At 48.4% G+C, this 27,657-nt stretch overlaps 2 protein-coding genes across 4 annotated transcripts; one reads left to right on the top strand and one right to left on the bottom strand.

The window, feature by feature from the left end:
• Positions 1 to 7,472: 7,472 nt before the first annotated feature.
• On the top strand, positions 7,473 to 19,041 carry LOC122366391. 2 transcript variants are annotated; one of them, XM_043338601.1, is made up of 5 exons: positions 7,492 to 7,625; positions 15,658 to 15,876; positions 16,187 to 16,365; positions 18,158 to 18,390; positions 18,436 to 19,041. In XM_043338601.1, exons 1-4 carry the CDS (start codon positions 7,602 to 7,604, stop codon positions 18,378 to 18,380), a joined length of 645 nt encoding a protein of 214 aa, XP_043194536.1. In that variant the 5' UTR covers positions 7,492 to 7,601; the 3' UTR covers positions 18,381 to 18,390; positions 18,436 to 19,041. The 2 variants fall into 2 exon arrangements, with proteins under 2 accessions (XP_043194535.1, XP_043194536.1); XM_043338600.1 differs by having other exon boundaries at positions 7,473 to 7,625; positions 18,158 to 19,041.
• A 1,002-nt stretch (positions 19,042 to 20,043) lies between these two features.
• Positions 20,044 to 27,137, bottom strand: LOC122366392 (proteoglycan 4-like). 2 transcript variants are annotated; one of them, XM_043338602.1, is made up of 4 exons: positions 26,788 to 27,137; positions 23,422 to 25,714; positions 22,313 to 22,477; positions 20,044 to 21,445 (listed from the first exon to the last, which is right to left on the bottom strand). In XM_043338602.1, the coding sequence occupies exons 2-4, from the start codon at positions 25,633 to 25,635 to the stop codon at positions 21,362 to 21,364; spliced, it is 2,463 nt and encodes an 820-aa protein (XP_043194537.1). In that variant the 5' UTR covers positions 25,636 to 25,714; positions 26,788 to 27,137; the 3' UTR covers positions 20,044 to 21,361. The 2 variants fall into 2 exon arrangements, with proteins under 2 accessions (XP_043194537.1, XP_043194539.1); XM_043338604.1 differs by lacking the exon at positions 26,788 to 27,137 and adding an exon at positions 26,729 to 26,776.
• Between the last annotated feature and the right edge of the window lie 520 nt (positions 27,138 to 27,657).

Consider the following 27,657-nt stretch of genomic DNA (forward strand, 5'->3'; position numbering starts at 1 on the left):
GGCGGAATATTCCGGAGAGAAAGGGAGAGAGGGAGGGAGAAGAGAGAGAGAGAGAGAGAGAGAGAGAGAGAGAGAGAGAGAGAGAGAGAGAGAGAGAGAGAGAGAGAGAGAGAGAGAGAGAGGCGTGCTATCGTGTTCCGTGACTCTTTGCTTGGTCGCGTTTTCGAGAGAGCACAAAAAGTGCGTGCACCGCGCACGCACGAGATGTGGCGTGTGACGGAAAGAAGGGCGGCGCGTCGCCACCAGGAAGTCACGCCCCATGACCCAGTGCACTTTTGTGCCCGTAAGGAGTGTTAGAGAAAAAGATCATGTGACCCAGTATACTGCCTTGCTAGACATACATATGAGTTGTCGAAAAGTTACAGCTGATTGTGTTTGTGCATCCTTCCAGCATCAGCCGGCAGTGGATATTGCATATCTTGATCCAGACCATGTGATGTTAACGAGGAAGGGCCCTGTCGATCAACAGACACCATCTGCTACACAGACGGAGCCGCTTATCAGCCCGTCCCAAACGACAGGCAATCGACGAGCGACGCTAACGGTAGGTACTTACATCCAACCAGCTGCGCACTAAGAAACCGAACAGGATTAATAAGCATTCAACATATGTTTTAGGTTCCGTCGTGTAGGAAGGAAAATCAGTTTGCGCTTTACATCTACGTAAGCAGGACAGAACTAGTTGTTTGATATTGTCGCTAGATGTCACTAACGTAAAACGCCTGCATCTATGCTGTACCGCCGAACTTCTTACAATAACACGCAGCCTAAGCACGGCTTTGGCTAAGGTTGTCTTTTCGAACTGAGAGTGTTAGCTTGTGGAACACAGCCCAGCCAACATTAACCCGCGCCCCGTAGGGCTACCGGCGGACCCTACCACCCGTGGGGGGGGGGGGGGCGTTTCGGCCCCCCTAAGATCTCGGAAATTTACCAACCGATTTTAAAAATTCAAGCGGCGTTCGATAGCCCCACCGGGGAACTTAACTTGTGACCAAATTTCATTGACTTAGGTCAAACTGATGACGTCACAGGTCAGGTCAAAGGTCGGATTTTCACCGTTCACAGGCATTTCAAGAAATGTGTTGTGAAATCGAGTAAATTGGTAAGTTATTGAAAACCATCGATGGTACATTATTCGTCAAACACATACTTCGCTATCTGAGGTCACTGATACCAGGTCAGGTCACAGAGGTCAGGTCACTGGGGGGTCACAATGTGAAATTGTCGTGTGATGCATGTTTTATGGTCCATTTTACATGACAAATGCGATTATGTGGGTCAGGCAGCCTTTGGGGAAAGCTTAGGTCACGTTTTGGTGGAGGTCAGGTCAAGGTCAGGTCAAATTAGGTCAAATTTCAAAGCTGATATTTTTGCATAAAATGCCCGAATGGGTATCGATTCGATGCAGCTCGTCACGGGGAGTCCAATGGTGGTCCAATGGTGAAAATTTGACGTCATCATTTTGAACAGTTTTTTTCGCTATAACTTGGCCAAAAAACGAGATAACGATCTGAAATTTGGTACCTATGTACTATGTAGATAGAAGACGGTAGGTACTATCACATGTATTCCGGTTTTTTCGAAACTCAAAAAGCTTTTTGGATTTTTTTGGTAGTATATTCAAAAGATTGTTTTTATTTTTGGGGTCAAAACTCAAAAATTTCAAAAATTCGAGATAGCAGTTTTGTAGCCCTGTCAATTCTACACCTTTCATGTCTAATCATTTTTCTGTATCTTCAAAGCTGTAGGCCTGACAGCTCTTCTCGCAAAGGTCTTTTTTCGGTCGAAAATGGCAGAACATGACGTCATTCTGACGTCATTTGTGGCCAACCTACCATAGCCTCTGGAAAAATGTTTGGTCACAATGTGTGAAATTGATGCCCGGAAGGGGCCTGAAAGTTTGGTGGCGATATCTTCAGCCGTTTAGGAGATATCGACGGAAAAGGACAGGGGGGCTGTTTCAGTGTTTCGGCCCCCTACGGGGCGCGGGTTAAACCGTCTTACTTCGCTACCTTATTTAATTGTTGGTCTTTCACCACCGTTTCACGATGCGTGTTATGATCACTCGTCTCGAACCTTGGTGCTCCATAGATCGGTTTGTTCCATTACATCATGCACGACGGGCGACGGTTAGTGATTGCGGTTGGGACGGTTGTCGGGAGTCCCGATTTCAGAGCGCATTGTGAACTCTCACTTCCGCACGGTCATGACATGCAGTCCCCGCTCTGGCCTTCGGAGGTCACGGTTGCATTGCCGAACCAGCGGCTCACAAACTATTCAAACATCACGAATAACAAACATGCAATTTTATGTTGCTTTTAGAATCGGATACTCTTTGGTACATTTAATGAAACACCCGGTAGAAGAATGCTAATAACGTCCGTCAAACGTGCGAGTTTTGTTGTAGCCACCTTAAGCTAGCAAGGTGTAGGTTAGGTACGCAATTAACAATTACCTTACATCGTCACTTCAGTCCAATCGCAGTCCAATCGGTTACTTCCAGGTAAAACCGATCGCCTATTACCCGGAGCCCTAACCAGGTGAAGGAGCAGCATTGTTGGGTGATGGCCTCAGCCTGGTTAGGTACTCTGTCGCACCCCGGTGGCATCATCCGAGCGTCAATGGCCCGCGATTAGAGCGGGATGACTAGCAAACTTTATCCGCCACTCTCTGGACGCAGTCGAAGGTAGGAAGTTTGGGCATAGGTCGGCAGAGCTGAACCGTCACGCGGTGACGAGGCAGCAACGTTACACAGTGCTTGGGTCACGTCACGCGCGGATTTTAGACAGGTCACACAGCGTCACGAGCCTATGTCTGGCCCAAATGGGGGAAAATACAATCAGTAGTGTTTCTTAAACGTTCCGATATAGTAGGGATGATTCGTGCCTTTCAATTTAGACATAGAGGTAGTTCGATCCAAGCCAAGTAGTTGTGTAAAAAAACTTATTGTTTCATTTTGTTAACCATTCCCAATAGACGCCATGTCAATATGAACATGTATTTTGTGCGCATAAAAAGCAGAACTTTCATTGCCGCATTCAAATAAACATTTTGCACCTTCCTTTTTAATCTAACGATTACGAGGCCAACGCGGACTCCTAGTGCTACGCCCTGATAGTGCCACTGTTAACGAGGTTTCACCCCGTTTTTATCCCATGTCGCCCGCTGGCATACCGTCATCACATCCCTTCCCAGTCACTGCCGGCCGACCCCGTCACATTGCAGGCATACAGTACACGGCAAACCACTTGACAGGCGACTGTCCTAAATGAAACACCACGGAGAGATTGCGGCTGTCGACAAAACAATAGAAGTAAAGCAAAAAGAATAGCACTGGATCTTTTTACTTCTAAGGAGGATGCAATTAAAACGTTACGATAACGACGTTTCACATGCAGTAGGCAAAAAAGTGGTCCAAAATCTGGATTAAGTTTGCATTGTGCACTGTGCGTATATACCTAATAGCTGAACTGAAAGGTAACGGTTACCTAGTACGCCGTTTAAAACTTTTGACTTGTTTTAGCCGTAGGCGGTCGTTCTCAATGATGCCTACATTTGTCATATGCATTGCTAAATAAACGGTATTTCAGCTGCATTCATTCAGACCTCTCTAAAATTTCCACATTCCTCAATATGTTAACAATGCCATATATTTTTCAATTCAGCTTCCTAAAATACTAGAAAATGATATCTAAAAGATTACATAGAATGAAAAAATAGAATAGTTATACAAGTTCCAATTACTAAGCAAAGAATGAAACGTAAACGTTCAATTACGGAATTTCTTTGACATTTTCCCGTTTTTTGTTTAGTGAATTCATACTTATTACAAGAGAATTAGTTAGACATGAAAGTAGAAATAAATCAATTAACAAGGGCACAGCAACCAGACCAGTTAGTATGACAAACATTGATAAACAACGCCTTTCGAGTTGACCACCATGACAGTGGCGCAGCGCTTCGGCTGCGGTACGTGTCATCTAATGGCGACAAAAAAACTCATAACGATGTAACATGTCATAATCGCTCGGGCGCATTGTTTTGAAACGGTCTCACCCATTACCCTTTCTCACGATCCATTACTTTTCCGTAACCGTTTTCTGGAACTCTTGTCACCAGTAACGACCATCGCACCGTTTCACCATCCGATTGTCAACCCACACTGACGAGAAAAACGGAACCTGTTCCATAGCTATACGATAAAAGCGATGCCTATTGAGTGAGGTTAGGTAATAGGTATAGGTATGAAAGTTTCGATGAACTTCTTCCCATCCGGCCGACGCCGAGGTGCGGACCGTGCCGTGGCAAGTTTTGAACGGCGTAGATAGACAAACGCCGCTACAGCCGGCTTACATAGGGGAGAGTTGGGTAATTTGGCCGGTGGTGTAAATTGGCCGCCCCCACCTGTACGAAAGCTGATAAAAGTGAATGAAATAACTTAAGTCTTTATTCATTTGTCATCGGCAGAACTAACTGGAGAACAAATGTCAAAACTTTCCCCCTCTTAGTTTTATTCAAAATTAATAAAAGGTGAATTACGTTAGAAAATGGTAACTTTTACTTCCGTTTAAAAATTTGTATAACATGTAGTATTTGGGCTGTAAACGAATTAAAATATTATAGCGCCATTTTTGAGGGTGCTCAGTGCTTCCACGAACAATTTCATTTAGTTCTGTACAGCCATGACGACTTAATAGACAAAAACTAGGGTGACCCGCGTGCTCCGCGACGCGAAAAGGGGCATTTTCGATCGGCGGGTGTTCGGTTGTTCTTGTGTCGGTTGGGTTATCTATCCATTTCGGTCGATTGCTTTTTGACGGCTAAACGTTTTGGTTTGTGAAAAAATACCACCGCATCGAGGTGCCCGTGTCTGATAAGCATGCTTTCCACTTCAGAATCTGTCAAATGTGCTTTATAATTGAGGTGCGTAGTTTTAAGACAAATGAAAGGCGTAGATAGTTTTCGCTAAAAATCGTTTTGCAGAGGTTTAAAACATTTATATTTTTAAGAATACTGTTGCTTGTCATGCAAACGTGCTGATTGGTTCTTGGAGAGAATTGAATGCTCTTTCTAATGATAGCATTTTCAATTGTCAAGCGTATCAGGTTAAGCAGCAAATCCCGTGTATCTTTTTAGTGGCACATTATGGACAAATACCATTTTAATTCAGCGATTTTTTCCACATTGTTTTTGATCAATTAGCTGTCCACAATTTTTCCATGAGAGGCGGTACATTTCTCTTGGCAATTGACGTTGTTTCAACTCTCTCAGTCTGATGGTCACGGGAAAATAAAATAAAATCCAAAATCCGTTTAAAATGGCACTTTTTGAAATGAAATTGCCCTCACACTTGCACGTGGCGCGTGCCACCCCTGCACCGCACACTATTCGATTGCCCGTTCGATTCTCTACACGATGCTGTTTTCCCCGTGCCGATCGGGCGCACGGCTACCGAGATATTGCACGGGGAACGGACCCGTGTCGGGCAAATTTAGCCATTTTCGCCCGTTTTTGCCAGCCGATTTATACATGTTAAGTCTATGACGCGAATTTGCACTTTTTGGGCACGCGCCACGCGCTCGCTATCGATCCGATCGAGCCGAGACCGCTCAAAGGCACGTTGTCCATCCTTGTTCTATAACTTGCGCAAATTTCAGCGCGGTAGGTGCAACGGTGTGATCTGTAACCCGCGCTACGTAGCACCATGTCGCGACCTTCGTAATAGACAGAAACTACGCCCTCCTCAAATAGTAATATAGACAAGCGGCTGCGCCACTTGCTTTGCTGCGTGGTAGGAAAAAATTGCGGCACCAGCCAATTTGCTTTCGAATGGTGTTTGATTCATGTCGATGTGTCGTCTAGAAGCATAGATATGGACGGAAATGTGAAGAGAATTAAAAAAGAACTGTTCTGAGGGCGTTGTTGGTTGAACTTTAGGTGATACGGGGTCAAGACGGGTCAAAGTGGTCAGCCCCGGTCGCTTTGGGTCAGGCCAGGTCACATATAGGTCACCTCTCGTCCGCTGGGATCAGCCCGGGCCACTGTTCTACATACTTTTGCCTCCACCACTACCCCTACCACTACCCCTACCACTACCACTGCTCCTACCCCTACCCCTACCACTACATCTACCCCTACCCCTACCACTACTACTACCCATACTCCTACCCCTACCACTACCCCTACCCCTACCCCTACCACTACCCCTACCCCTACCACTACCCCTACCCATACTCCTACCCCTACCCTACCACTACCCCTACTACTACCCCTACTACTACCCCTACCCCTACTACTACTACTCCTACCACTACCCCTACCCCTACCACTACCCTACCCCTACCCCTTACCCTACCAACACCGCTGGGTCATGTCAGGTCACAGAATAATTGGATCCAATCAGTACTAAAATATCAGACTTAAAGTGTTCCCAGCCCTGCCCCTATTCGTGCCATTCTATTACGCTTAATCGTATTTGTCGGAAATGACGCTTTGTGGCATATGTGGCGCATTGTGGCAAACGTGGCGCATTTTCACCCGGTGATTGAGCATGCATCTTTGCACCAAATTGCAACTTTAACAGACCATATTTGACAAAACTGTGCGATTTGCGGCAAAAATGACGCCCTGTGACCAATGTGATGCCTTGCGGCAAACGCGGTGCATTTGTAAATTCCTATCACAAACTGTACCCATTTAGCGACAATCAACACATTTTTTCGCCACTTTTCATTCAAATTAAAACCTGCCCATCCGCCAATGCGAGGCACCCGTCGCCGATCGGCATGCATTTAGTCCACAAAGTTCTTCGACCCCGGCTCTCAATGAAGATCTACCACTGCACCGAAGCGCTCCCATGTTAAACCAATGGAGACTTTGACGTTTTTCCAGCGCGCGCCACGCGCAAACCGTGCACCCCACCGACTGCAGACCCAGCAAAGGCACACGCCCGAAGCGTCGTCTACGCGGTGCGCAAGTTTCAGCCACCTCCTCGCAACCGTTTGACCTCCACGCGCCGATAACTGACCCCATGTCACCGAAAATTTCACCAAAACTGCGAACTGCAATATATTGGGGAGACCAAGTGCGGACACACAAACAGACAGACAGACGGATTCTGTTCGAATCTTACTTAATAAATTTCAAGTTGTCTCTGCGTCTGTCAGCCTCATGTGTCTTCTTGCGCCGGAACGGCGCCGCGTAGCGACGTGAAATTTGGTGACCACAAACTTTGGGTGGGGCGGACCATCGTATCAAAAGATGGGCGCAATCGGACCACGGGTGCGGCGTCAGCGCGTGCATCTCTGCCCCAGGCTGGCCGAGGCCGGCGCCGAGCAGAGAGCACGTGCTTTAGGCTCAGTTGTTCGCTTAAATAACTGAGTGAAAACGATGAGAGCCAGCTCGGGAGATCATTAAACTTTGAACTCTGTGGATATTAAGAATACAGGTTTGCGATAAGAATCAGGTATAGGCGCAGGTACAGGTATTCGGTACAGGTTTTACCGCTAAATAAAATAAATTTATTATCAAGCGAGCAAAGTGCGAGCGAAGCGAGCAAACTTTCGGATCTGCAGCGCTCCTCGAAAAACGCATATACCTACATGCCTACCATACAGCTAAATGAAGTAAGTAAACAAACTTAACCCTACTGGCATGAACATACAAGTTTTAACGGCCAAACTAATAATCCCCTCAAACATATATCTCGAATCTGTACATACAGTTATCGCGTAAACCTGTATTCTAGGCCGGCCGGCCGTGGTGACGCTTTTGCGAGGCTTATATCTCAGCAACCACTTGACCGATTTACATGCGGTGATTTTTGTAGGGTAGCTTCATTCTTTCTACCAAGTATTGGACTATTCCCAATGTACGTGGGTGACCACTTATGCACGTGCCACGTGCAAAACGAAGAGGTGTTGGTTTTGCAACAATTGCAATATCTCGGTAACGACTGGGCCGATTGCGCTGAAAGTTGGCATGTAGTCTTACTTAATAATGTGTCTCAATGCTTCTAAATCCTCTGCCGCTCATTCTCCGTCACTATCCACCCTAATCTGTGTTTTCATTTAAGAGTAACAAACCAACTTTCAACACGGCATTGCCGTACAGTATGCACTCAGGCGGCTATAACCGCCAGAAGCGACATTGCGGTACAGTATGCAATCAGGCGTTTGATAGTTCTGCCATCTAGCGCGTAAAAGGAAAGGTTGGGCGGCGGACACGACATTGCGGTACAGTATGCACTCAGGCGGCTTTATTCGCCAGCACCGTCATTGCGGTACAGTATGCAATCAGGCGTTTGATGGCTCTGCCATCTAGCGCGAAACAGGAAAGGTGGAGTGGCCACAGCCGGCTCACGACGGCCATCTGGTAAGTACAAATTTGGTGCAGGTTTGGTGCGATTAGGTTTAGTGTGTTTCTTAGCAGCTATCAGCTAGGGTTACATTAATTGCTTATAGCTATTCCTGCTTTTTCATAGTATCAGACATTATTATCGATCAACCCTATTACTGGTGGGAGGGAGGCATCGGCCCCCACCTGTAGTATTTTTGCTGTCGATGGAAAATCGCCTTGGGGGTTCGAAATTTGGCGACTTTTCCTTAGCTAGAGGCGTATCCAGGATCAGTTTCTCGGGGGTAAATCTGGTCGCACTTAAAACAAAAATAATTTCAAAACAAACGTGTCCATCTGTATGTGTGGATATGCCCTAGAGACAGTATTGCGGTACAGTGTGCATTCAGGCGGTGATACGGCAGACGCGGCACTGCGGCACAGCGTCCATTCAGGCGCTTGACGCTCCTGCCATCTAGCGAGTAAAAAGGAATGTTTGGGCGGCTATGCGAGCCGCACTTATTGGGTAGGTATGCGCACTCGATTACCTACCTGGCAATCTTCAAGAGAACAACCTTTCACCATTTACAGCATCAATAATATCCATGATATTGAACAAACGAATGTGATAGAATACAATTAGAGTAGTTTACAGTACTCATGCTAAGAACGTAGGTATGTTATGTTACGACTTACTGGTGGTTATAGAAATGCACTAGAGTAAGGTGGGAATAGAGCCTATGAGAAGGGTATGGGAAGGGTGTAGGTAGGGTATAGGTAGGGTAGGACATGTATATGGGTAGAATAGCGCTTTTTTGCGGCGTTCCCGATTGGCGGCGGGCGGGCGGGCGATGCGGGCGATTTTCATTTTTTTTTTGTGGCGTTTGCGGTTGGCGGCGGGCGGGCGGGCGCACGATGCGGGCGGTTTTCATTTTTCGAGGCGTTTGCGGTTGGCGGCGGTCGGGCGGGCGGTTTTCATTTTTTGCGGCGTTTGTAGTTGGCGGCGGGCGGGCGTGCGATGCGGGTGGTTTTTATTTTTTGCGGCGTTTGTGTTTGGCGGCGGGCGTGCGTGCGATGCAGGCGGTTTTTATTTTTTGCGGCGTTTGCGGTTGGCGGCGGGCGGGCGCGCGATGCGGGCGGTTTTTATTTTTGCGGCGTTTGCGGTGTTGTTTGCGGTTGGTGGCGGTCGTTTTTACTTTTGCGGCGTTTGCGGTTGGCGGCGGGCGGGCGGGCGCACGATGCGGGCAGTTTTCATTTTTTTCGAGGCGTTTGCGGTTGGCGGCGGTCGGGCGGGCGGTTTTTTTTTTTGGCGGCGTTTGTGGTTGGCGGCGGGCGGGCGTGCGATGCGGGCGGTTTTTATTTTTTTGCGGCGTTTGTGGTTGGCGGCGGGCGGGCGTGCGATGCGGGCGGTTTTTATTTTTTGCGGAGTTCGCGGTTGGCGGCGGGCGGACGCGCGATGCGGGCGGTTTTTTGCGGCGTTTGCGGTATTGTTTGCGGTTGGAGGCGGTCGTTTTTATTTTTGCTGCGTTTGCGGTTGGCGGCGGGCGGGCATGTTTTTTTTTTTAAGTAATTCAATGTCCAAACCTTTGGATTCGTAGTGCTCCTCGAAAAGCCATCCCTACCTACTATACAATTAAGAGAAGTAACTACCAAACACAACCCTACTTATATAAACATACAAGTTTTGACAACCCAACTAATGGCCCCATCAACAGAATCTATCCAAACGTACAGTTATCGCGTAAACCTGTATTCTAGTCTTACTTAAAGGAAATAGTTCACTTTCACGAAATTATTTTTTTTGCAATGGATTTGTGATTTTTTATGTTCAAAATGATCAGCAAAGAAAATAAAACCTTTTTACAGCAAAAGATTATTTTCTATATTTTTGATATAGGAAGAACTTTTCAGTTTCTGTAAGGCACACGCGATCCAGTATGAAAAGAGCATGGGTCCCGAAAATTCTTAGAAACTAGAGAAATTATCGCGGCCACCGGCATTTGGGCGATCTGCTCGTGCTTTTGTTACTGGAGCGCCTCACTGGAGCGAATTTCTCTAGAGTTCTCGTAGATAATTTCTCTAGTTTCTGAAGAATTTTCGGGACCCATGCTCGTTTCATACTGGATGCGAATATATGCAAGGCACACATCCTCAACGCAAGACACATTTTTCGGGACGAGAAATAGAATATCTTTGCCTAGGGTGATCGTTGGGCTGTAAAAGCTCCTGATTTATGCTCGTCTCAGCCCAAGCTACGGAACTGCTATTCCAGTTCAAAACCCATGTTAAAATGTGAACTATTTCCTTTAATAAATTATAAGTTGTCATCATCGCTGTGTCATGCCTTATGTGTCTTAAAGCGCCGGAACGGCGCCGCGTATCGACGTGAAATTTACTGGGCACAAACTTTGGGTGGGGCTGACCATCGTATCAAAAGATGGGCGCAATCGGACCAGGGGTGCGGCGTCAGCGCGCGAATCTCTGCCCCAGGCTGGGCGCGGCCGGCGCTGAGCAGAGAGCACGCGCTTTAGGCTCAGTTGTTCGCTTAAAAAACTGAGTGAAAAGCATCAGAGCCGGGAGGTCGTTGACCTTTGACAACGAAGGCCGACACAAGGCACCGCTCGCCAAGAGGATTCGCCAGTAAAAACAATTAATTTGTTTTTGCAATATCTCAGCCGTTTCTGGGCCGATTTAGCTGAAACTTGGATTGTCGGTGATAGTGTAGGGTAGGGTAGGTTAGGGTAGGGTAGGGACTAGGGGTAGGGTTGGGTAGGGTAGGGTAGGGTAGGGTAGGGTAGGGTAGGGTAGTGTAAGGGTAGGGTAGGGTAGGGTAGGGGTAAGGGTAGGGTAGGGGTAGGGTAGGGTAGGGTAGGGTAGGTTAGTGTAGGGTAGTGTAGGGGTAGGGATAGGGTAGGGTAGGGTAGGGTAGGGTAGGGGAAGGGGTGAGTAGGGTAGGGTAGGTTAGGGAAGGGTAGGGGTATGGTAGGGTAGGGTAGGGTTGGGTAGGTTAGGGTAGTGTAGGGGTAGGGGTAGGGTAGGGGTAGGGTAGGGTAGGGTAGGGTAGGGTAGGGTAGGTTAGTGTAGGGTAGTGTAGGGGTAGGGTAGGGTAGGGTAGGGTAGGGTAGGGCAGGGCAGGACAGGGTAGGGTAGGGTAGGGTAGGGGTAGGGGTAGGGTAGAGTAGGGTAGGGTAGGATAGGGTAGGGTAGTGTTAAAGTGTAGGGTAGGGTAGGGTAGGGTAGTGCAAGGGTAGGGTAGGGTAGGGTAGGGTAGGGTAGGGTTGAATTGAGTAACATCCTAACTTACAAAGGGTTCGAACAACTCGCATGCATCACCATCATGCTTTACAGTTCAATTAAAAGCAGTTACCCAGTTCTACACAAATAATACCAATAAAAATGCAAGTTTCTACACCCAAACTAATGCATCCGTTAATCATACATATCCAAGCATACAGTTATCGCGTAAACCTGTATTCTAGTAGTAAGTTAGATTTTCAGAATGGCAATGTGGGGTTATTTGGCCGGGACTAGCGGGGCAACTTGGCCGGTGCGCTCAGAGTCACTATGCTGGGACGGCCGAGTTGTCATGGTCAATTATACCATAAAGGACATAATTCATGACCAACTTTGACTACCTTGATCCCATATTTCCTATTGGACAGCTGTAAGGGCATGTGACGTCATCAAAGGTTACCTAACGCTTTTTTGCTAATAAATACTTACAGAAAAAAGATACAGCCGCGCAAATGGTCTCATTATGTTCAGCTCGTCAAGACGCATCGAATGATATACATGATGACATTGAACTCACGTAACCTTGAGGTCAAGCGACCTGAGGTAACGTGACCTGAAGCCAACCTTGACCTTGACCTTGACCTGGACCTCTCGAGGTCAACACATACATGTTTCGATGTGGAATGACGAGAGAATTACGATGGTGTTTTTAGTTTTGGCCTAACTTGATTACTTCAAAAGTTATTCGTAAAAAACTGTCATCGCATCTAGAGCCGCTATTTTGACTATTTTCGACCCCTGTGACGGCTGAGTCAACCTCCAAAATTCTTCAAATGCGTCGTAGGACACGCGTCATTGCTGAATGTGAAGCTGACTCGCCTATAACAAAAATCATGGCCTCAAACTAACACCGGCCAAATTGCCCCACACTCCCGGCCAAATAACCCTGCTAGTGGGGCAATTTGGCCGCTTTGCAGACCTTTGTAATACGCCACAATTTTAATATAAGTAGTTGCTCAATCATTTCAAGTTTACTGTCCAAGGAAGTAAAATGTATGCCACACCTGTCAGCGTTGAGAAAATGCAGAAATGTGTTGTCGATTTTTAGTTACATCGTTTTCTAAAAAAAAGCGGCCAAATTACCCCACTCTCCCCTACACCGCTATTCGCTGCCTGCATTCTAAGCTTCATATCTACTCCGGTAGCAGATCATCAGATAGACAATGGACATCTACCCCTGCGAATTCCGTTCATAGCCGGCCGGCTGAGCCGCCTACCGTACTACGCCCGTCGTCGCTCCACAACCCCTGTCATGCTGCGGTGTCCGGGAGTTACTTTCGCCCCCGGAGAGAGAGACAGAGCTCGGAGGGCAGAGGGTGAGAGGGCCGTGTGCCGCTGACCCAGATCAAGGAGTCGACCGGCGACAGCGTCACTCGTCACTCGCAGCTCGGGAGGCGCGCCGTCAGCACCTCAGCTCCGCACGTGAAGCTATCAGCTCATCGAACAGCGCACCGAAGGTGAGCGCAGCTCCGTGGGCTTGCAGGGTTGAGTGGATCGGTAGAGGTACTGTTAGCGACTTGGCCTGTGAAGAAAGACGGCCATCATCCTCCCGTGGGATGACAGTGGGGCCTCGGCTCGTATAACCTGCTAGTTATTTCGGTAAAGTAGTATTTACCGTTTCACATTTTCGGGTAAAATTTACAATTAAAAACATTTGGGTCGACTTAGCACAATCAAACAGAGGCAGAGCCAAATAAAAAACTTGTATCCGATTGCGTTTATGTTATCGGTTTACTTCGTAATGGCTTTCGGTCAAAATTCTAAATAATATTTCTCTCATATTACTTTATATGTTAATTTAACCAAAAAGGATTAGATCATATTGATGATCTTGCCATTCATTGCATTTAATGCTTAATTATTTGCAAGCTTCACGAACAGCCGTACAACCTAGGTGGGAGGGGGTCGAACGGACCCCTCCCCATCGGTTTTTCGCGAGTTACCGGCACAAAAATCGTCCGATCACAACGAAACTTTCAGCACCCTCGAGTTAAAGGGAACCTCCCACCTTCAAAAAAGTTAATGAATTGGCATGAAAGTGATGTCGCTCGGTTCAGAAAGAGCAAAAACGAATATCTACCAAATTTCATTGAAAAATATTCACCGGTTTTCAAGATATTAGACTTTTACTTTTGTTTACTTTTTGGGATCTCCGCTGTTCCTAGCGACTTTATTTGAAAGTGCGACATTTGCTGCGCGCAAAGCAGCATATACCACCGCGTGCTACAAAACGTTTTAGTCAAACATTTAACGGACGTTCGAAAGCCTGATGACGTCATCAGATTCCCGTAATGGTTAAGAGATAGGGACCACGCTGGTCCCACCCTGCAAGTAAAGGAAGAAATTTCTTGAACACGATAAAGCTGCGGGGGTTGCGACCAGGATAAATGGTGGTTTCTGAGCCTGGCCGCAAACTTGGCTATCTCAACTCAAAACTAATGTTAAGGTGGGAGGGTCCCTTTAATCCATTTTTCACATACCATAACAATTTAATGACCCTAACTCAAATGACCTGTGACCTGTGACCAATTTCTCGAGACCATGTTTGGCCAGAATCACGATTGGGCGTCCATATGTCGGCTCACATTATCCGTGCGCTTGCAGTCTTTTTGGGGTTTTAAATGTTCAAACATGTGGAATGATGTTGGCCCCATGCAGTATGATGGGTTTCAAGATCACGTGAAGCCTGAAGGTCGGGTCAGGTCATTGACCTTTGATAACCTTGGCTCATTGCTTCGAGTTTTACATATTTCTAGACTAGTTTTTGGAGTTGATTTCGAATTTTGTAACTTGAACATTCACGAAGTAGTTTTGGTCCCTTCGTTACATGTTACGAATCTGTCAGTGGTGGTTGACACCTACTTTGAATACCGGACAGGACGCCTTCTGGTTGACCTGACCTCGACCTTACCCGACCTGGCGTAAATACGTAAAGACACCATCTGTGATCAAAACTTCGTGATCAGTACCCCGATAAACCTCTTGACAACCTCACAAACTTTTAACAGGTCCCGATTTTTCCTACTTTTGGGTCATGGATGGATCTGGAAGGTCAACCGATGACCTAGGCCCTTACAAATGGGTAGCATCGGCTTCCTCTCGTCAGGGGCAGCACGCTCGTTTTTTTTCGGGAAGCCCTAGCTCGATCAGGGCCCGAACGGCAGGGGGGTCAACGGACACCCCCCCTATACGTTCGCGGCTGGCAAAACACCAATACGGGCGAAGGTTAATTAAATATTTTCGGTATGCTGTATTCATTTCATGACCGTAAGATAAGAGAATAGAAAAGAGACATTGGGCTTAGTCGACCACCCATTGGTCCATCAGATGGGCTCTGATAAGCCCATCTGGTTGGAACGGGGGTGTCCCGCGGTAGGACAAGCCACCGAGACGCTCACACAGTCACCCCGGAGAGGTATGTACGTACAGCTGCTCTCCACGGATTGCATGATGGGACGAACATTGCAGCCCCGACAAATGAAACGTGATCTACGAATGAATTATGATTTGACCATTAGAATGAAAAGAATGAATTGGAAGCTCCCATGAAGGTTCAAACATTAATGTCGCAAGCGTGGGGTAGATATGTATATTTAAGTTGAACCAAATATTCCTTCGACTTTAAAAGGCCAGACACGTGAGTTCAATTTAATCCGCTTTGATACTTCCAACGGTTAAAATGCTCGCGGTCTTCGACGATCTTCTGAGTTCTGGGTTCACATTTTAGCCTAATTAATGAGACCAATTATCTTCACCAGTTACCACTGTATCCCGGCTCTTTCCCAGAATATTCTGGGACGACTCCTGAGACCGGTCTGTAAAAATCAGTCCTCAGAGTGACCTGGAAATCTGCTGACCTCATCTCCGTCACCCGTCATGGCCTCGTTCTGGTCCAACTGAGCACGCCAGATGCTCTGACCGACCGCAAAGCTCGGGGCGCCGCCCTCCAAACCCACCAGCTGTCTCAGATGAGTCTCACTCACGCGGTGACTCGGAGCTCCCACTCACAACTTTCCGTCTCATTTCCAGAGGAGGAGATTACGTTTCCAGCGCGTCCATCAGTCGAAGAACATGTCTCCGCTGCCCGAGCCCCAGTCGGCGGCCATTCAGGCCGGCTCCGGTGTGCCCGTCATGTCCATGCTGTTTCTGCTCACCTCGCAGCTGCTCAACTCGCAGCAGCGGAGGGCGAAGCGCGATGTCTCGGAGGAGGGCGACGGACGTCAGGGCAGCACCAGCCAGCTGCTGCAGGTCAGTGACGGCAGGACTCAGATGGGAGCTCTGCATATGCTTATCTATCTGTATCTTGGTCGATTCATTAGATGGAGACTTCTCTTGCAATTGTAGTCTTGCTGCGAGATAAGAAACTAGTGCTGCGAGTGGATAGAACGAACTTGAGCTTTGCTGTAAGTTTGAAAAGCATTGAAGTCGGTGATGAATGCGGAGCTTCTGGCCCTGCGATTTTGCATGACACTGGAATCGATGCAACGTCATCTATCTCGCACCAGAACTGCACTGTCCATCGCTCTCTGATCTAACACCACCTCCTCTGCCCCCGCAGGTGCTGAACATGTTCCAGAACATGGACCAGTTCATCGGCCGCGATCCGGACGACATGTACGAGATGCTCTGGGCGGTGGACAAGGAGTCCGGCTGTGCGCTGAAGCTGACCTGCACCCTGGCAGCGCTGCCCAAACACAAGGCTAGGCCAGAGGACATGCTCCTGCTTCGTATGTTCGGGTGAGTGAGGCGCAGAACGCGACAACGGAGATTACACCGGGGTGATTTCGATGGGCTTGATATAAGATGAGATAAAAACTTGGCCCAAAACAACACTAATTATGAAGTGGAAGTGGAAGTAGGGCAGGCAGTCCCAATTGACCTTTTTTCATCACAACGGTGTAGGTGGACATTAGCGCACCCACACTGCGACATGAATCGACCAAGTAACATCAAGGTTATCAAGGTTCAATGAACGGGAAATACTCCATGGTCCGTAACAACCTGATTTGAATGAAAAGGACGTTAGGAAACAATGCGACCAAAACTGAGCGAGGCAGGCTGGAGCGTATTGTACTTACTTAGACTGAAACGGACGAGGGCGCGTAATTATAAAGCGAATTGAAGTGAACGGAGACCAAGGACACTTCAGGGCCAGGAGAACGCTGTGGCCTGAAATGAAATCCCTAATCCCCCGAGGTATATCCGAAAAATACTTATGATCCTCGAATAAAGATTCAAGATCATTTCACACTGTAAACAGAGCACGTCACAAACGTTATCCACCAATTTTAGTGAATTAGATGTAATTTGTTCCGAAGTCATCGACCACGGAATAGGCACACAGTCGTGATGAGTTTGCCCCGAGTCACCTGGCCAATTGACCTGGTGACCCCTCGGGTCGATGGCCCACACCTGCCGACCTCTGCGGTTCACGGGTTCGTCCCAGTCACGTTTCACGCGTGATCTGGGTTAGTGGCCTGTTCTGCACTGCAGTCTCTCGGTTAGCGCCCTGTCGATAGTTGCAGTCCCTGATACGGCGAGAGAGCTCAGCCGCGCGCGGGACGGGACACCGCCACTCGGGAGAAAGTCCTCTCCTCTTGTTGGTTGACGCGGAGGTATGCAAATAAGGAGTGCCGTCCCCGTGTCAGCATCATTGCCATGCGGAACGTGAGGTCTCGTCACGCGACATGCTTTGCCGGTAGTTCTGCAATGCTGATCGCCAGGAGAATGTACACACCGTGGGTATAATATATGCGACATGTTCTAAATTGGTTGGACGGTGAAAGGATAAGCAGCCTGTCGCCTGTGTCCCAGAATGTTACGAAAAGATTACAGAAGGAAGGAATCTATCTAATGTCTGTATATTTTCTCACATCACTGATTGGATCACTATCGGTTTCAAAACACCAGCGCGCGGTCCAGCCACTCTGCTCGGTAACTGTCGTGAACTGTCCACTGCCCAGGACTGATGTGATTATGCACGGTTGAATAGATGGCTAGGGTTTTCCGAGAATAAAAACGCTTTGGTTCCGCCTGGTCTCCCTTCCCCGGCAGCCTTCTTTGCCATCGGAGCTTTCACTCGTTACCAAGTTTTTTTTTTGCACCCAGCTGCACGCCATACAGCTTCGGGGCTATTTCAGAAAACCTGTTTCCAAATCTTTGTTCGGTTCCATAGGCTTATGATACATTGTTAATCTCTATTCACAATCCTGAAACAGCCCTAATAAGCTGTGCGCATACATTTTTTATCACCAAAGAGAACTATTTTCAAGCACCAAAATTGCTAGCCAAGTAAGCACAACGCACCGTACCATTTACACGATTTATATGAGCACCAACTCATCTTTTCCACCGTATGCTTTTTGTTGTCTGATAGCTTCTCTGTTAGCCACACACTCATGGCTGTGTTTCCTGTTTTCTATTCACCCATACCTTTACTTCCCGTCCCCTCTTTCCTCCGTCTCCCATTTCCCTCTTTCTTCCCTTTTGATCAACCCCCATTAACCCTTCCCCGTTTCTCCGTTTCCAGGAAGCGTCCGTTCACCGTGCGTAACGAGGAACTGGAGAAGCCCTCCGGCATCTACAAGTATGCCGCCTTCATGGGCGCCAAGTCGCTGAACCAGCAGACGTGTGACGCCCTGTTCAAGGCGTGTCCGATGCCCGGTGACCAGATGGTCTCGGTGTGGCGCTCAGTGGTCGAACTCGTGCCTTCCATGCTCAACACCATCAAGCCCGGCAAGTTGGGCAAGTAGGCCGGTCGATGGAGCGGCAGCTGGGGTGGGGAGGGAGGAGTTGGGGAGGGGAGGGGGAGCGGCACCGCTCGTCAATGACGTACCGAGTGCGGCAAGAGCCCCGCGGGCGAGAGGGCTGCAGAAAGTGAGCGGGAAGGACGGAGAGAGGAATGTGGGAGACAGAGGGGTGCGGGGGAGGGAGAGAGAACGAGAGACGGTTGGGAAGAGGGTGCGCCGCGGCAGAGTGGCCCTGGTTGGCGGAGAGAGAGGTCCGAGGGACGATGGAGAGGGCGTTGCACAACACAGGGGTTACTCAGCACGGGCCGGAGAGAGGGTCGAAGCCGGCCAACCGTGCAGTTCCGGTGCCCGGCGGGGCGGCGGACAAGTCTCACTGGTTAGAACGCACCTGAGAAGGGTGACCGTCTCACGGAGAGGCACAAACGCGCGTTATGAGCTCAGCGAATCAGTCACCGCTTGTTTTGTGACAGCGGCAAACTGTTCCATTGCCACTGTTGCTGTAATTGTTGCATTTTCACAGCTGTTATCAATTGTTATGTTTGACCGAAGGAATAAGTGTGAATTGTTTAGTCGTCGATAACAATGACGTTAATGTAAGTCAACAACGTGCGTATGCTGACTTTTGCACTGTATACCGGCACGTGAATACATGTGAATAAAAATATAACTGCATTATAAGATTCACCAGAGAAGAGAGGCAGACTGAGCAGCAGTATAACTTTTCACAGCATGCCAACCACCAACCATACAGACACCATACAGTACCTACTACTGTTATCTGTGATACAGATAATGGTTAGGATTAGGTTTGCTAATTGCTACACCAATTTGTTATGACAACCGAACATCCGTCCGGCATTGCCCGATTCCAGCGGCTCCGACGCCCACCCATAGCACTGACGGCACAGAGCCTGTATGGCGCGGGCCGCTTGTGAAAGCGGGCAGGGGCGAGGGACGACCGGGAACGGTCCAGAAGGAAAGTGATTTCAACTATCAACTGCGCACCGTCCGGGTGCGGCTCGCTTATCGAGCCTCGGCAATCGACGTGTTATGCCACCAAGATTACTTTATGCCACCAGGTGTTTTTTTTTAAATATTTTTTTAAGTTCGTTTTTTTTTTGTTTTTTTTCGAAAACCTTTTGAAGGTTCGAACTTAAAACCAGGTGTTTTTTTAAGTTCGAACCTTTTGAATGGAAGGATTCGTAGGGACAGAGCCCCCGCTAAGCACAGCTTCTTGGATTGGACGGATTGGACCTGCACTGCACTCCGCTCCGTGAATATGGCAGAATTTAGAGCCCGAATTCTTTTATAGTCCTACGTAAACGTAAATTTGTTACTTTTAACAGGTAGCCGTACCATTCAAAACGCATTAGTTTACCCGAACTCAGGCTCCGAGACAGGACCTCGATCTCGACCTTTATTCCAAGATAGTGACCGTATCTACGATCGGTGAGTGAAGAAACCTGTCTTTGATTACATGGCCCGGCTGAACCTCACAACCCGGGATGAATTCATTATGAGGAAAGCGATCGCTATTACATTGTACTTCCCACTAATCGCAAGGATAGGCGATTTATTAAAAAAAAGGAGTCTGAAACCAGTTTGTTTCGACAATATTCTATTTATTGTCTCGCTAGCAACAAAATGCTATGTTAAACAGAATACGTCTCCTAAAGCCTGTGAATGTATTCTCCTTTGTACAACAGGGTGACGTAAATACTATCAAATACAGCATCCTGCACTCGAAGCATACACGGTGCTGATGCCTAGCGGCTAGAAGCACAGTATACAACTATTATCAAAGTGGCACAATAGAAAGAACAAAACTGTAAAACATCCGCGGCGAGTAATGTCGCATTGACAATGGTCGTGTTTGTAAGTAGCAATTGCGGGTTAGAAAAGGAGCCGGCAAAACCAGCCATTTGTACAAGCCCATGGCAATCCGGTCCCAGCTAAATGGCTTTACGTACGTAATAAGTAGACAGGAAAGAGAAGCAGATACTCAACGTAACTATTCCCTACGAAGCGCCCACGCCCGCAACATACAGGAACGTGCCAGCCAGCACATGGAAAAACACATCCATGGCCCCAGCGACCGCGTCAAAGCAATAAGGTTTCAAAAGTCGACTAAAACGGCACCAGGCAACTAAGACATTCACATCATTTAAAATCGTAAATAGGGGCCACAAAGATTGGCCACAGAGCACAGAATGAGGAGGAGCTGTACCACTCCTGTGACCAAGAACACAGTGAAGTTTGTGATCATGAATGAATTGTAGCAGCCGCCGGAGAATGTACATCAGAACATAGCAAATAGGTACCTAACGATGAAGGTGACGTGAAAGGGATAAATTCCACAAGGGAGTGTAAAATCTCACAGCAACTTCCTAATCTCAGTGTACGAAATCTCTAGTTTTGTCTGCTTCTAGTTTGCCGAGCTCGAGTGAATGAGGAACGCCTTTCTGCGTTCATACCATCTTGTAGCAGCAGCCACCATTGCTTCTGGATTCAAAACTACTTGAATCCGTTCAAGCCGAGCGCCTCGCCACAGAGCCACTACCGTCACGACTTCTGGGAACCGATCACGTTCGTCACGTGCCAGCTCTTACTGTCTATCGCCCTGTGGTCACGCTATCAGAGCTCGAAGGCAACCACACGGATACGCACCGCCACACATACCAGACGTGACCACCAGGCCGCGGCTGCCTGAATGATACACATACCAGACGTAGCCACCAGGCGCGGTCGCCTGGAACCGCTCAGTGTGGGACCCTTCAGCACGGCGTCTCACGGGTCTGCCCAGACACTGTTACTACCAGTCTGGGTGCAGTGTGTTCGTGAAGAGAGACAGTCACTGACAGCTACGAGTGTCTATCTCTGAACGTACTCCTTGTCTGGGGACTGAGCTCACACACACCTCAGGGGCTGAGCAGAGTCCACTAGTCGGGTCTGTACCGGGTAACAGTCTGACCTGGGCGCGAATATCAGCCACGCTCCACCACCAGTTCAAAACTGTCCACCTCGCTCATACGGCTGTTGACCAGCGCGGCCCAGCGGTCCAGCTCCGCCTGCCGGGGAACACACAGGAAGACGTTAGTGGTAAACTCACACCACTGCAGCAATAACAGTGTGGACAGTGGACATGAGTTCCGCACACACAGCCGGTAGCCAGTGACGGAACAGCGCTTCGCTGAACAGGAGCTACTGTGGACATTATACATGGGAGTCAGACACACACAAGTGGTCACTGGCCAGACATCAGTGGTGGTAACAAATAAACACAACGCTCCCTCACATTCAGTGGTGAAGGTAGGCACATGACGTGGACAGTGGACACCGTTCCGCAACACACGCTACGCTCCACAAGTGACACACACACACGGCCAGCGTCGGTGGTGACAAACACAAACCAATACACAGTAGTGAATGTGAACACATGGTGAGGTGAGCAATCTCGTGGGCTGGCAATCGAGTTGAATGGACAACGCATGGCGATGTATCATCCCATCCCTTGGAAACCCATCCAGGCAGTTCATCTAACTATGTTGCTATTGGATAATGTAAAAGATTCAGGACACACCTCAGAACATTTTAGCTGCGTATGACTATATGAATGCAATTCAGGTAGTTCATAGTAACAAATGATACCTGCAAGCAGGATCGTCATATTTTAGATAGCTAATCCCTCTCACACAAACATACAAATGCTACGATGTCGATAGCCTACGTTGGAGACATGCACGGCTGTAAGGAACTCAGCTTTTGAGCCAAACACATATTATTCACTTGTGCGTGCTTGCAATTTACCTTAGATACCTACAATAGAGGTTAGGTAAAAAAAAGAAACTTCCAATCCTAACCCAGCCCAAAGAAAACCGCCCTGTCCAGAGCCGGACGGCGGCACCTGACCGCCACCTGTCGGTCGGTCTGCTCACCTCTACTTGCTCGTCCCGCTCCCTGTGGTGGCGCCGGTGTTTGGTCCGAGTCGAGTCGCCGGCTGTCGAGCCAGCCTCCGACCCCAGCGTGCTGTGACCCAGGGTCGAGTGGCCAGCGGCGCTGGCGGATGGGTGGCGCCGCCGCGAGTAGCTGCGACTGGCCGGCTGGTGGGGATGGAACAGGGGAAAGAGGTCAGCAGCGAGCGGTATACAGTGGATCACACAGCCAGCAATAGGGCACAGACAGGTCAGCTGGCAGGACACAGACCAATGTTCAGTCACAGAACAGGGACGGAGCTGGTCAGAGTTAACACACTTTCTAAATATCATGATGATAATTTGTGTTTTGGGAGCCGTTACGATGGAATAATATGACCACAACCACTCTAAAACGATAACCTCTCCAGAAATCAGCCCGCACAATCAGCTATGGACCACAACAGGTCAGTGGCGGAACACATTAAATCATGTACCGAAATAAACAGAACAGAAAGACCAGACAGCTGCAGTCAACAATGGAACATACTGGGCCTTTAATTGGATTCAAACGGGGAATGAAGGTTGGAGTAACGACAGAGACTCTAACATTCAGTGTTGGAATTTTCATTTCAGTCCTGGGCCCGGAGAACAAAATCTGTCCGGAAAACCGGCCAGCTTATAGGACAGCCAATAGCAAAGCCAAATGTTTGGCCTACTAAATGTGATAACTGATCAAACGTGTCATTTCCAATGTCATTTCTGCAGGTTTAAATGTAACAATTACAGTTTTCATCATACAGAAGGGAATATTTAGATTATTTTAGGTGCTGGAGCATAAATTCAAATTTGTAAAAGAGACCAAAATCTTTTGGATCAGACTGAAACCAGAAAAGGGCCTTATTTCCAACACTGTTGAGTACCATTTCACCCACTCATAGATCAGCGGCAAGATGTAAAAAAACGAGACATCACAACAAAAAACTTGTGACGTCTCAACTCTGTTGGTTAACAAGACAGCATCCATGCATCAACAATTCGGTTGATAATGCCTCGTAACCTATCGCTAAATAGAGCGCAGCGTCTCCCTCTGGATGGTAAAGACAATCAGACAGCTGTCAGCTGCTACTCACCTTACTGAACGTGATCTCGGGGTCCATGAGCTGCGACGCCACCGTGGTGGTCACCTCTGAGCGCTCGCCGGCCGGTTTGCGCGTCAGCCGGCCCACCGTGAACCGGCTGGGCAGGTTGGTGGTGTCCCGGAGCCGGTGGGAGCGCGCCGGCAGCGGCGGACGGGCGCGGCGCACACCCACTGGCGACACCACCTCCTCCAGCGGCGCGCTGCCCTCCGCCTCCTCGGCTTCCTCCATGTCCTCCAGGAAGCCGTAGCAGGTCTGAGCAGAGTCGGCGGCCGGCGCGGGCGGCACCGCAGGACCGCACGGAGTCGAGGTGACGTGTCGCGGCAGACGGCGGCGCTGCGGAGTGGCCGCCGCCGGAGGCAGAGGTTCCCTCACCACCGCCGGCGCCGCCGGAGCGACTGAGCTGAGTGGCGCGGGCGGCAGCGGCGGGCGCGGTAGGATGCCGGTGAACCGAGTGGGACTCGGTGCTGCCTCCTCCTGTCCTGCCACCGCCTTGGTCGCCGGCATGGCGCCGAGACGCTGCTTCTTGGAGGGCGTGCCGAAAGCAGCGGCGTCCACAGGATCGCTCGGAGCAGCGGTCCGAGGCCTCTTCAGCGGCGAGGTGCCTGCCCTGGGTAACTTATCTGCCGGTCGCGCAGAATCCATTTGAACATCGGAGGTTGAGGATGTCGTGGCAGCACCGCCATCAACACTCGCAGAGCTGGACGCGGCAGTTATGGGCCCCGTACTAGCGGACTTGCTCGATTTTCCAGCATTCTCTGATCCGGTTTTGGAGCGACTATCGGCGGCAGTTGGAGCTGTCACTTCATCCCCTTCCGCGATCTCTGCAAGCGGTTCACTGACACTGTCCGTATCATCAGTGCGTCCACCACGTGTAGTAGCAGCCTTTATCGCTGCCCTCGTTCGACTCGGTGTTTTCGTTTCCTTTGGCTTGGTGACTTTAGCACTTCGCGAGCGAGCGGAATCGGTTCCTGCCGCCTCCACTTCAGATCGTGCTTTGGTCTTTCCTTTAGACATAGTCTGGTCGGTTGTCTCAACGACTTGTCTCTCGTTGGCCTGTGCCAGGCGCGGAGTCTTCCTGACCGGAGCAGAGGCGCTTTTGCCAACGTTCGTTGCACGTTCCTGCCTGGAACGAGTTGGCGTCTTTGCATCTGCTATTACTGCTTTGGCATAGACGTTTTCCTGTTCTTTCTTACCACTCGCTGTCTTTGCATCTGCTGTTGCCCCTTTGGCGGGGGCGTTTGTCTGTTGCCTTCTTCCACTACGTGTCTTTGAATCTGCTGTGGCAGATTTGACAGAGGCGTTTTCCGGTTCCTTCTCGCCACTTGATATCTTTCCATCTCCTGTCGCTGCGCTGGTAGAGCCGTTTTCCTGTTTCTTCTTGCCCCTTGACGCCTTTGCATCTGCTGTTGCTGCTTCGGAAGACGCGTTTTCCTGTTCCTTCTTGCCATTCCGCGTCTTTGCATTAGCTGTAGTGGCTCTGGTCGAGGTGTTCGCCTGTTGCTTCTTACTGTTCGGCGTCTTTGCATCTTCTGTAGTTGTTTTGGCAGGTGCGCTTGCAGACTGCCTCTTGCCACGAGTGCCACTTGCCGTCTTTGTCTGTGGCGCAGTGGCGGAGGCCAGCGGCGCGGGCGGCTGAGATTCAGCTCTCTTCTCCCCGCTGATACCAGCCCGACCAGGCTTGGCGTCGGCGGTCTGCACGACAGGCTCCGGCTCACTTTTGCCCACCGGTGTGTCCACACTGGCTTCAACGGCAGGGGCCGTATCTGAGGCCAGAACCCGCTTCTTTCCGGTCCGACTTTTCTCGGCCGCACTGCCACTGCCGGTCACCACGCCAGCTTTGCTCGGCGACGGCTTGGGCTTAGCCGGTGAATTGCTGGCCGCTTCAACAGCTTTTCTCGGAGTGAGCTTCGACTTAGGCAATGAATTGCCAGCCACCACACCAGCTTTGCTCGGCGTGGGTTTCGGCGTGGGTTTCGGCTTGGCCAGTGGTTTCGGCGTGGTCTTCTGGCTCTGTCTCGCCCTCCGCCGGTTGGGCGTTATGAACAGGTTGGGCCTCAGCCGGGGCGGCGGCACGGGACTGCACACAACCACTGGCAGGCCGGGCGTCGGTGTTGCGGGAGTTGGCTGCGGCTCTCGGCGAACTCGCGGCCGCCGGACGGGCGTGGCGACGGGCGGCGGGGTCGGCCGCCGACGGAGGCACGGCATGTCTACGAGGCAGGGTTCACGGGCTGAGAACGACAGACTGGTGGGGCAGAGTCGGCCAGATCTCGAACATCACCACAACCTGGGGACAGACAGACAGAGCGCCATCAGTGTGACTCCATACAGGACCCACAACGCATGAACAATGACCTGAATAATGGTGCCATGCCAAAAGTCAAATAACGAGATGATTTTGACACATAACACAAGAACAAATAACTATGTTGTACGATATTTATTGGTCACCCAAATTATCAGTGGTTAACACAACTATTTAAAATCAGAGTTCCATTAAATATTATTTTAGTTAAGAGTAAGACGTTATGAACAGCCTTCCAGCCAGGTTCCCAATGTAATGTTGTTATTCTGTAAGACTGAATAAAAAAGCACAGCATATATTTGACAGTCGATCACACATCACAGAGGACAACTAACGAAAATCAGCAGTAAACCCCTACTGCACCACTTAATTGAATTATAAAAATAAAACTGACAAATGAATGAAATGCACTTTTTTAAATATTTTATAGTTTAGTTATATATATAGTTATATAATTATAATAGTTAATATAATTATAATAGTTATAGTTTAAAATGTATGCATTTGTAAAGATAACTATTATAGTTTATTTATTTTAAGTTTGCCCTTAACTGTAAATATCTTTTTGAACACAGCACGGGAATTGCTAGCTGAATTACTGAGAAAACTGGTTGGCGCACATTGATTTCACCAGATTTCACAGACCATCAATTTCATCAAATTAATTTACTAATTCACAGACTCATAGCTCATATTTGCCCATACCTACAGCCCCACAGTGATAGAAAACTTCTCAAGAATTATGTCTGAACTAGTTAATAAATTGCACGGCGATTAACATTAACATTAGGTACATCGTCAGTGTTCAAAACTTATTTTGAAAATATTATTCATATCTCCACTCCAATGAATGTGTGCCAACCAGTTTTCTCAGTAATTCAGCTAGCAATTCTCGTGCTGAAAGCCAAACAAAATAATGACCAAAGTATAACTCAAAGTATAACTCAAATAATGAACTACCAGGCTATGACAATAAATATAGGCAATTGAAGGCACCTTAGCTCAGTCCACATAGTTATTCGAACACTGCGAAAAACTATATATAACATATTTACCTTTAATCAATTATCAGCTCAGTGCTCACCCAGCACTTCAGTAACTTGACCAAGGCCCTATTGATATACCAACTTGACAAAAATTTCACAACAAACAAACCAGTTATGAAAATTGTAGACATATATGACGCGTTTGATGACCATATTTGTCTACAAAATGCTTCAAAGTTTCCGCTCGTCAAGTCTTCCAAGTATGTAACTCAAAGAAATTAATGGCAGAGTTAAATTTATATTCCCTCAATATTGTAATGAAAACAATATCTAAATTCATTGAAAATGGGTAATATTGTAGTTTTTACGTTGATTTCATGGTTGTCATCATAAAACACAAAATGCAATCACCCTGCAATATTATTTGTAACTCTAGGATAATGCGACTTTTTTTCAAAAGTCTTTATATTTTTAGCAAGATTTTTAGGGATCTTCTAGGTTTGCGATTAGCCTAGGCCCTACGCGTGCGTGTAGGTATATATTCTGGACTTTTTGTTTGGCTGTTGTTTGTTTTGTTAGGAGGGAGATGCTTTTTCGGCCTGAGAAGACCGTTGTTCCTGTGTCTGTGGCGTATTTGGAATTTCCGACCTCGACGAGCGTGTGTGGTAGAAAACCACCACTTTCGTAGGGGAAACTACTGCTGTCTGCTACAATTTGCACTGCATGTCAAGCTATTGTAGCGACATCTATGCATATACATTTCCGACCTCGACGAAAATCTCGCGGCGCTTCGCGCCGACCCGCGCCGCCCATTCATACTGGAGACCAAAGGAGATTATGAGTTCAGAGTTGTGACAAATACCTAAAGCAACCACCACGTATGATGTATACATAAACAGTTAACTATCAGATTGACGGCCGGTGTCAAAATTATACCTA

Source organism: Amphibalanus amphitrite, unplaced genomic scaffold, assembly GCF_019059575.1.
Source record: "Amphibalanus amphitrite isolate SeventyFive unplaced genomic scaffold, NRLGWU_Aamphi_draft 000803F_arrow, whole genome shotgun sequence".
Classification (NCBI taxonomy): Eukaryota; Metazoa; Arthropoda; class Thecostraca; order Balanomorpha; family Balanidae; genus Amphibalanus; species Amphibalanus amphitrite.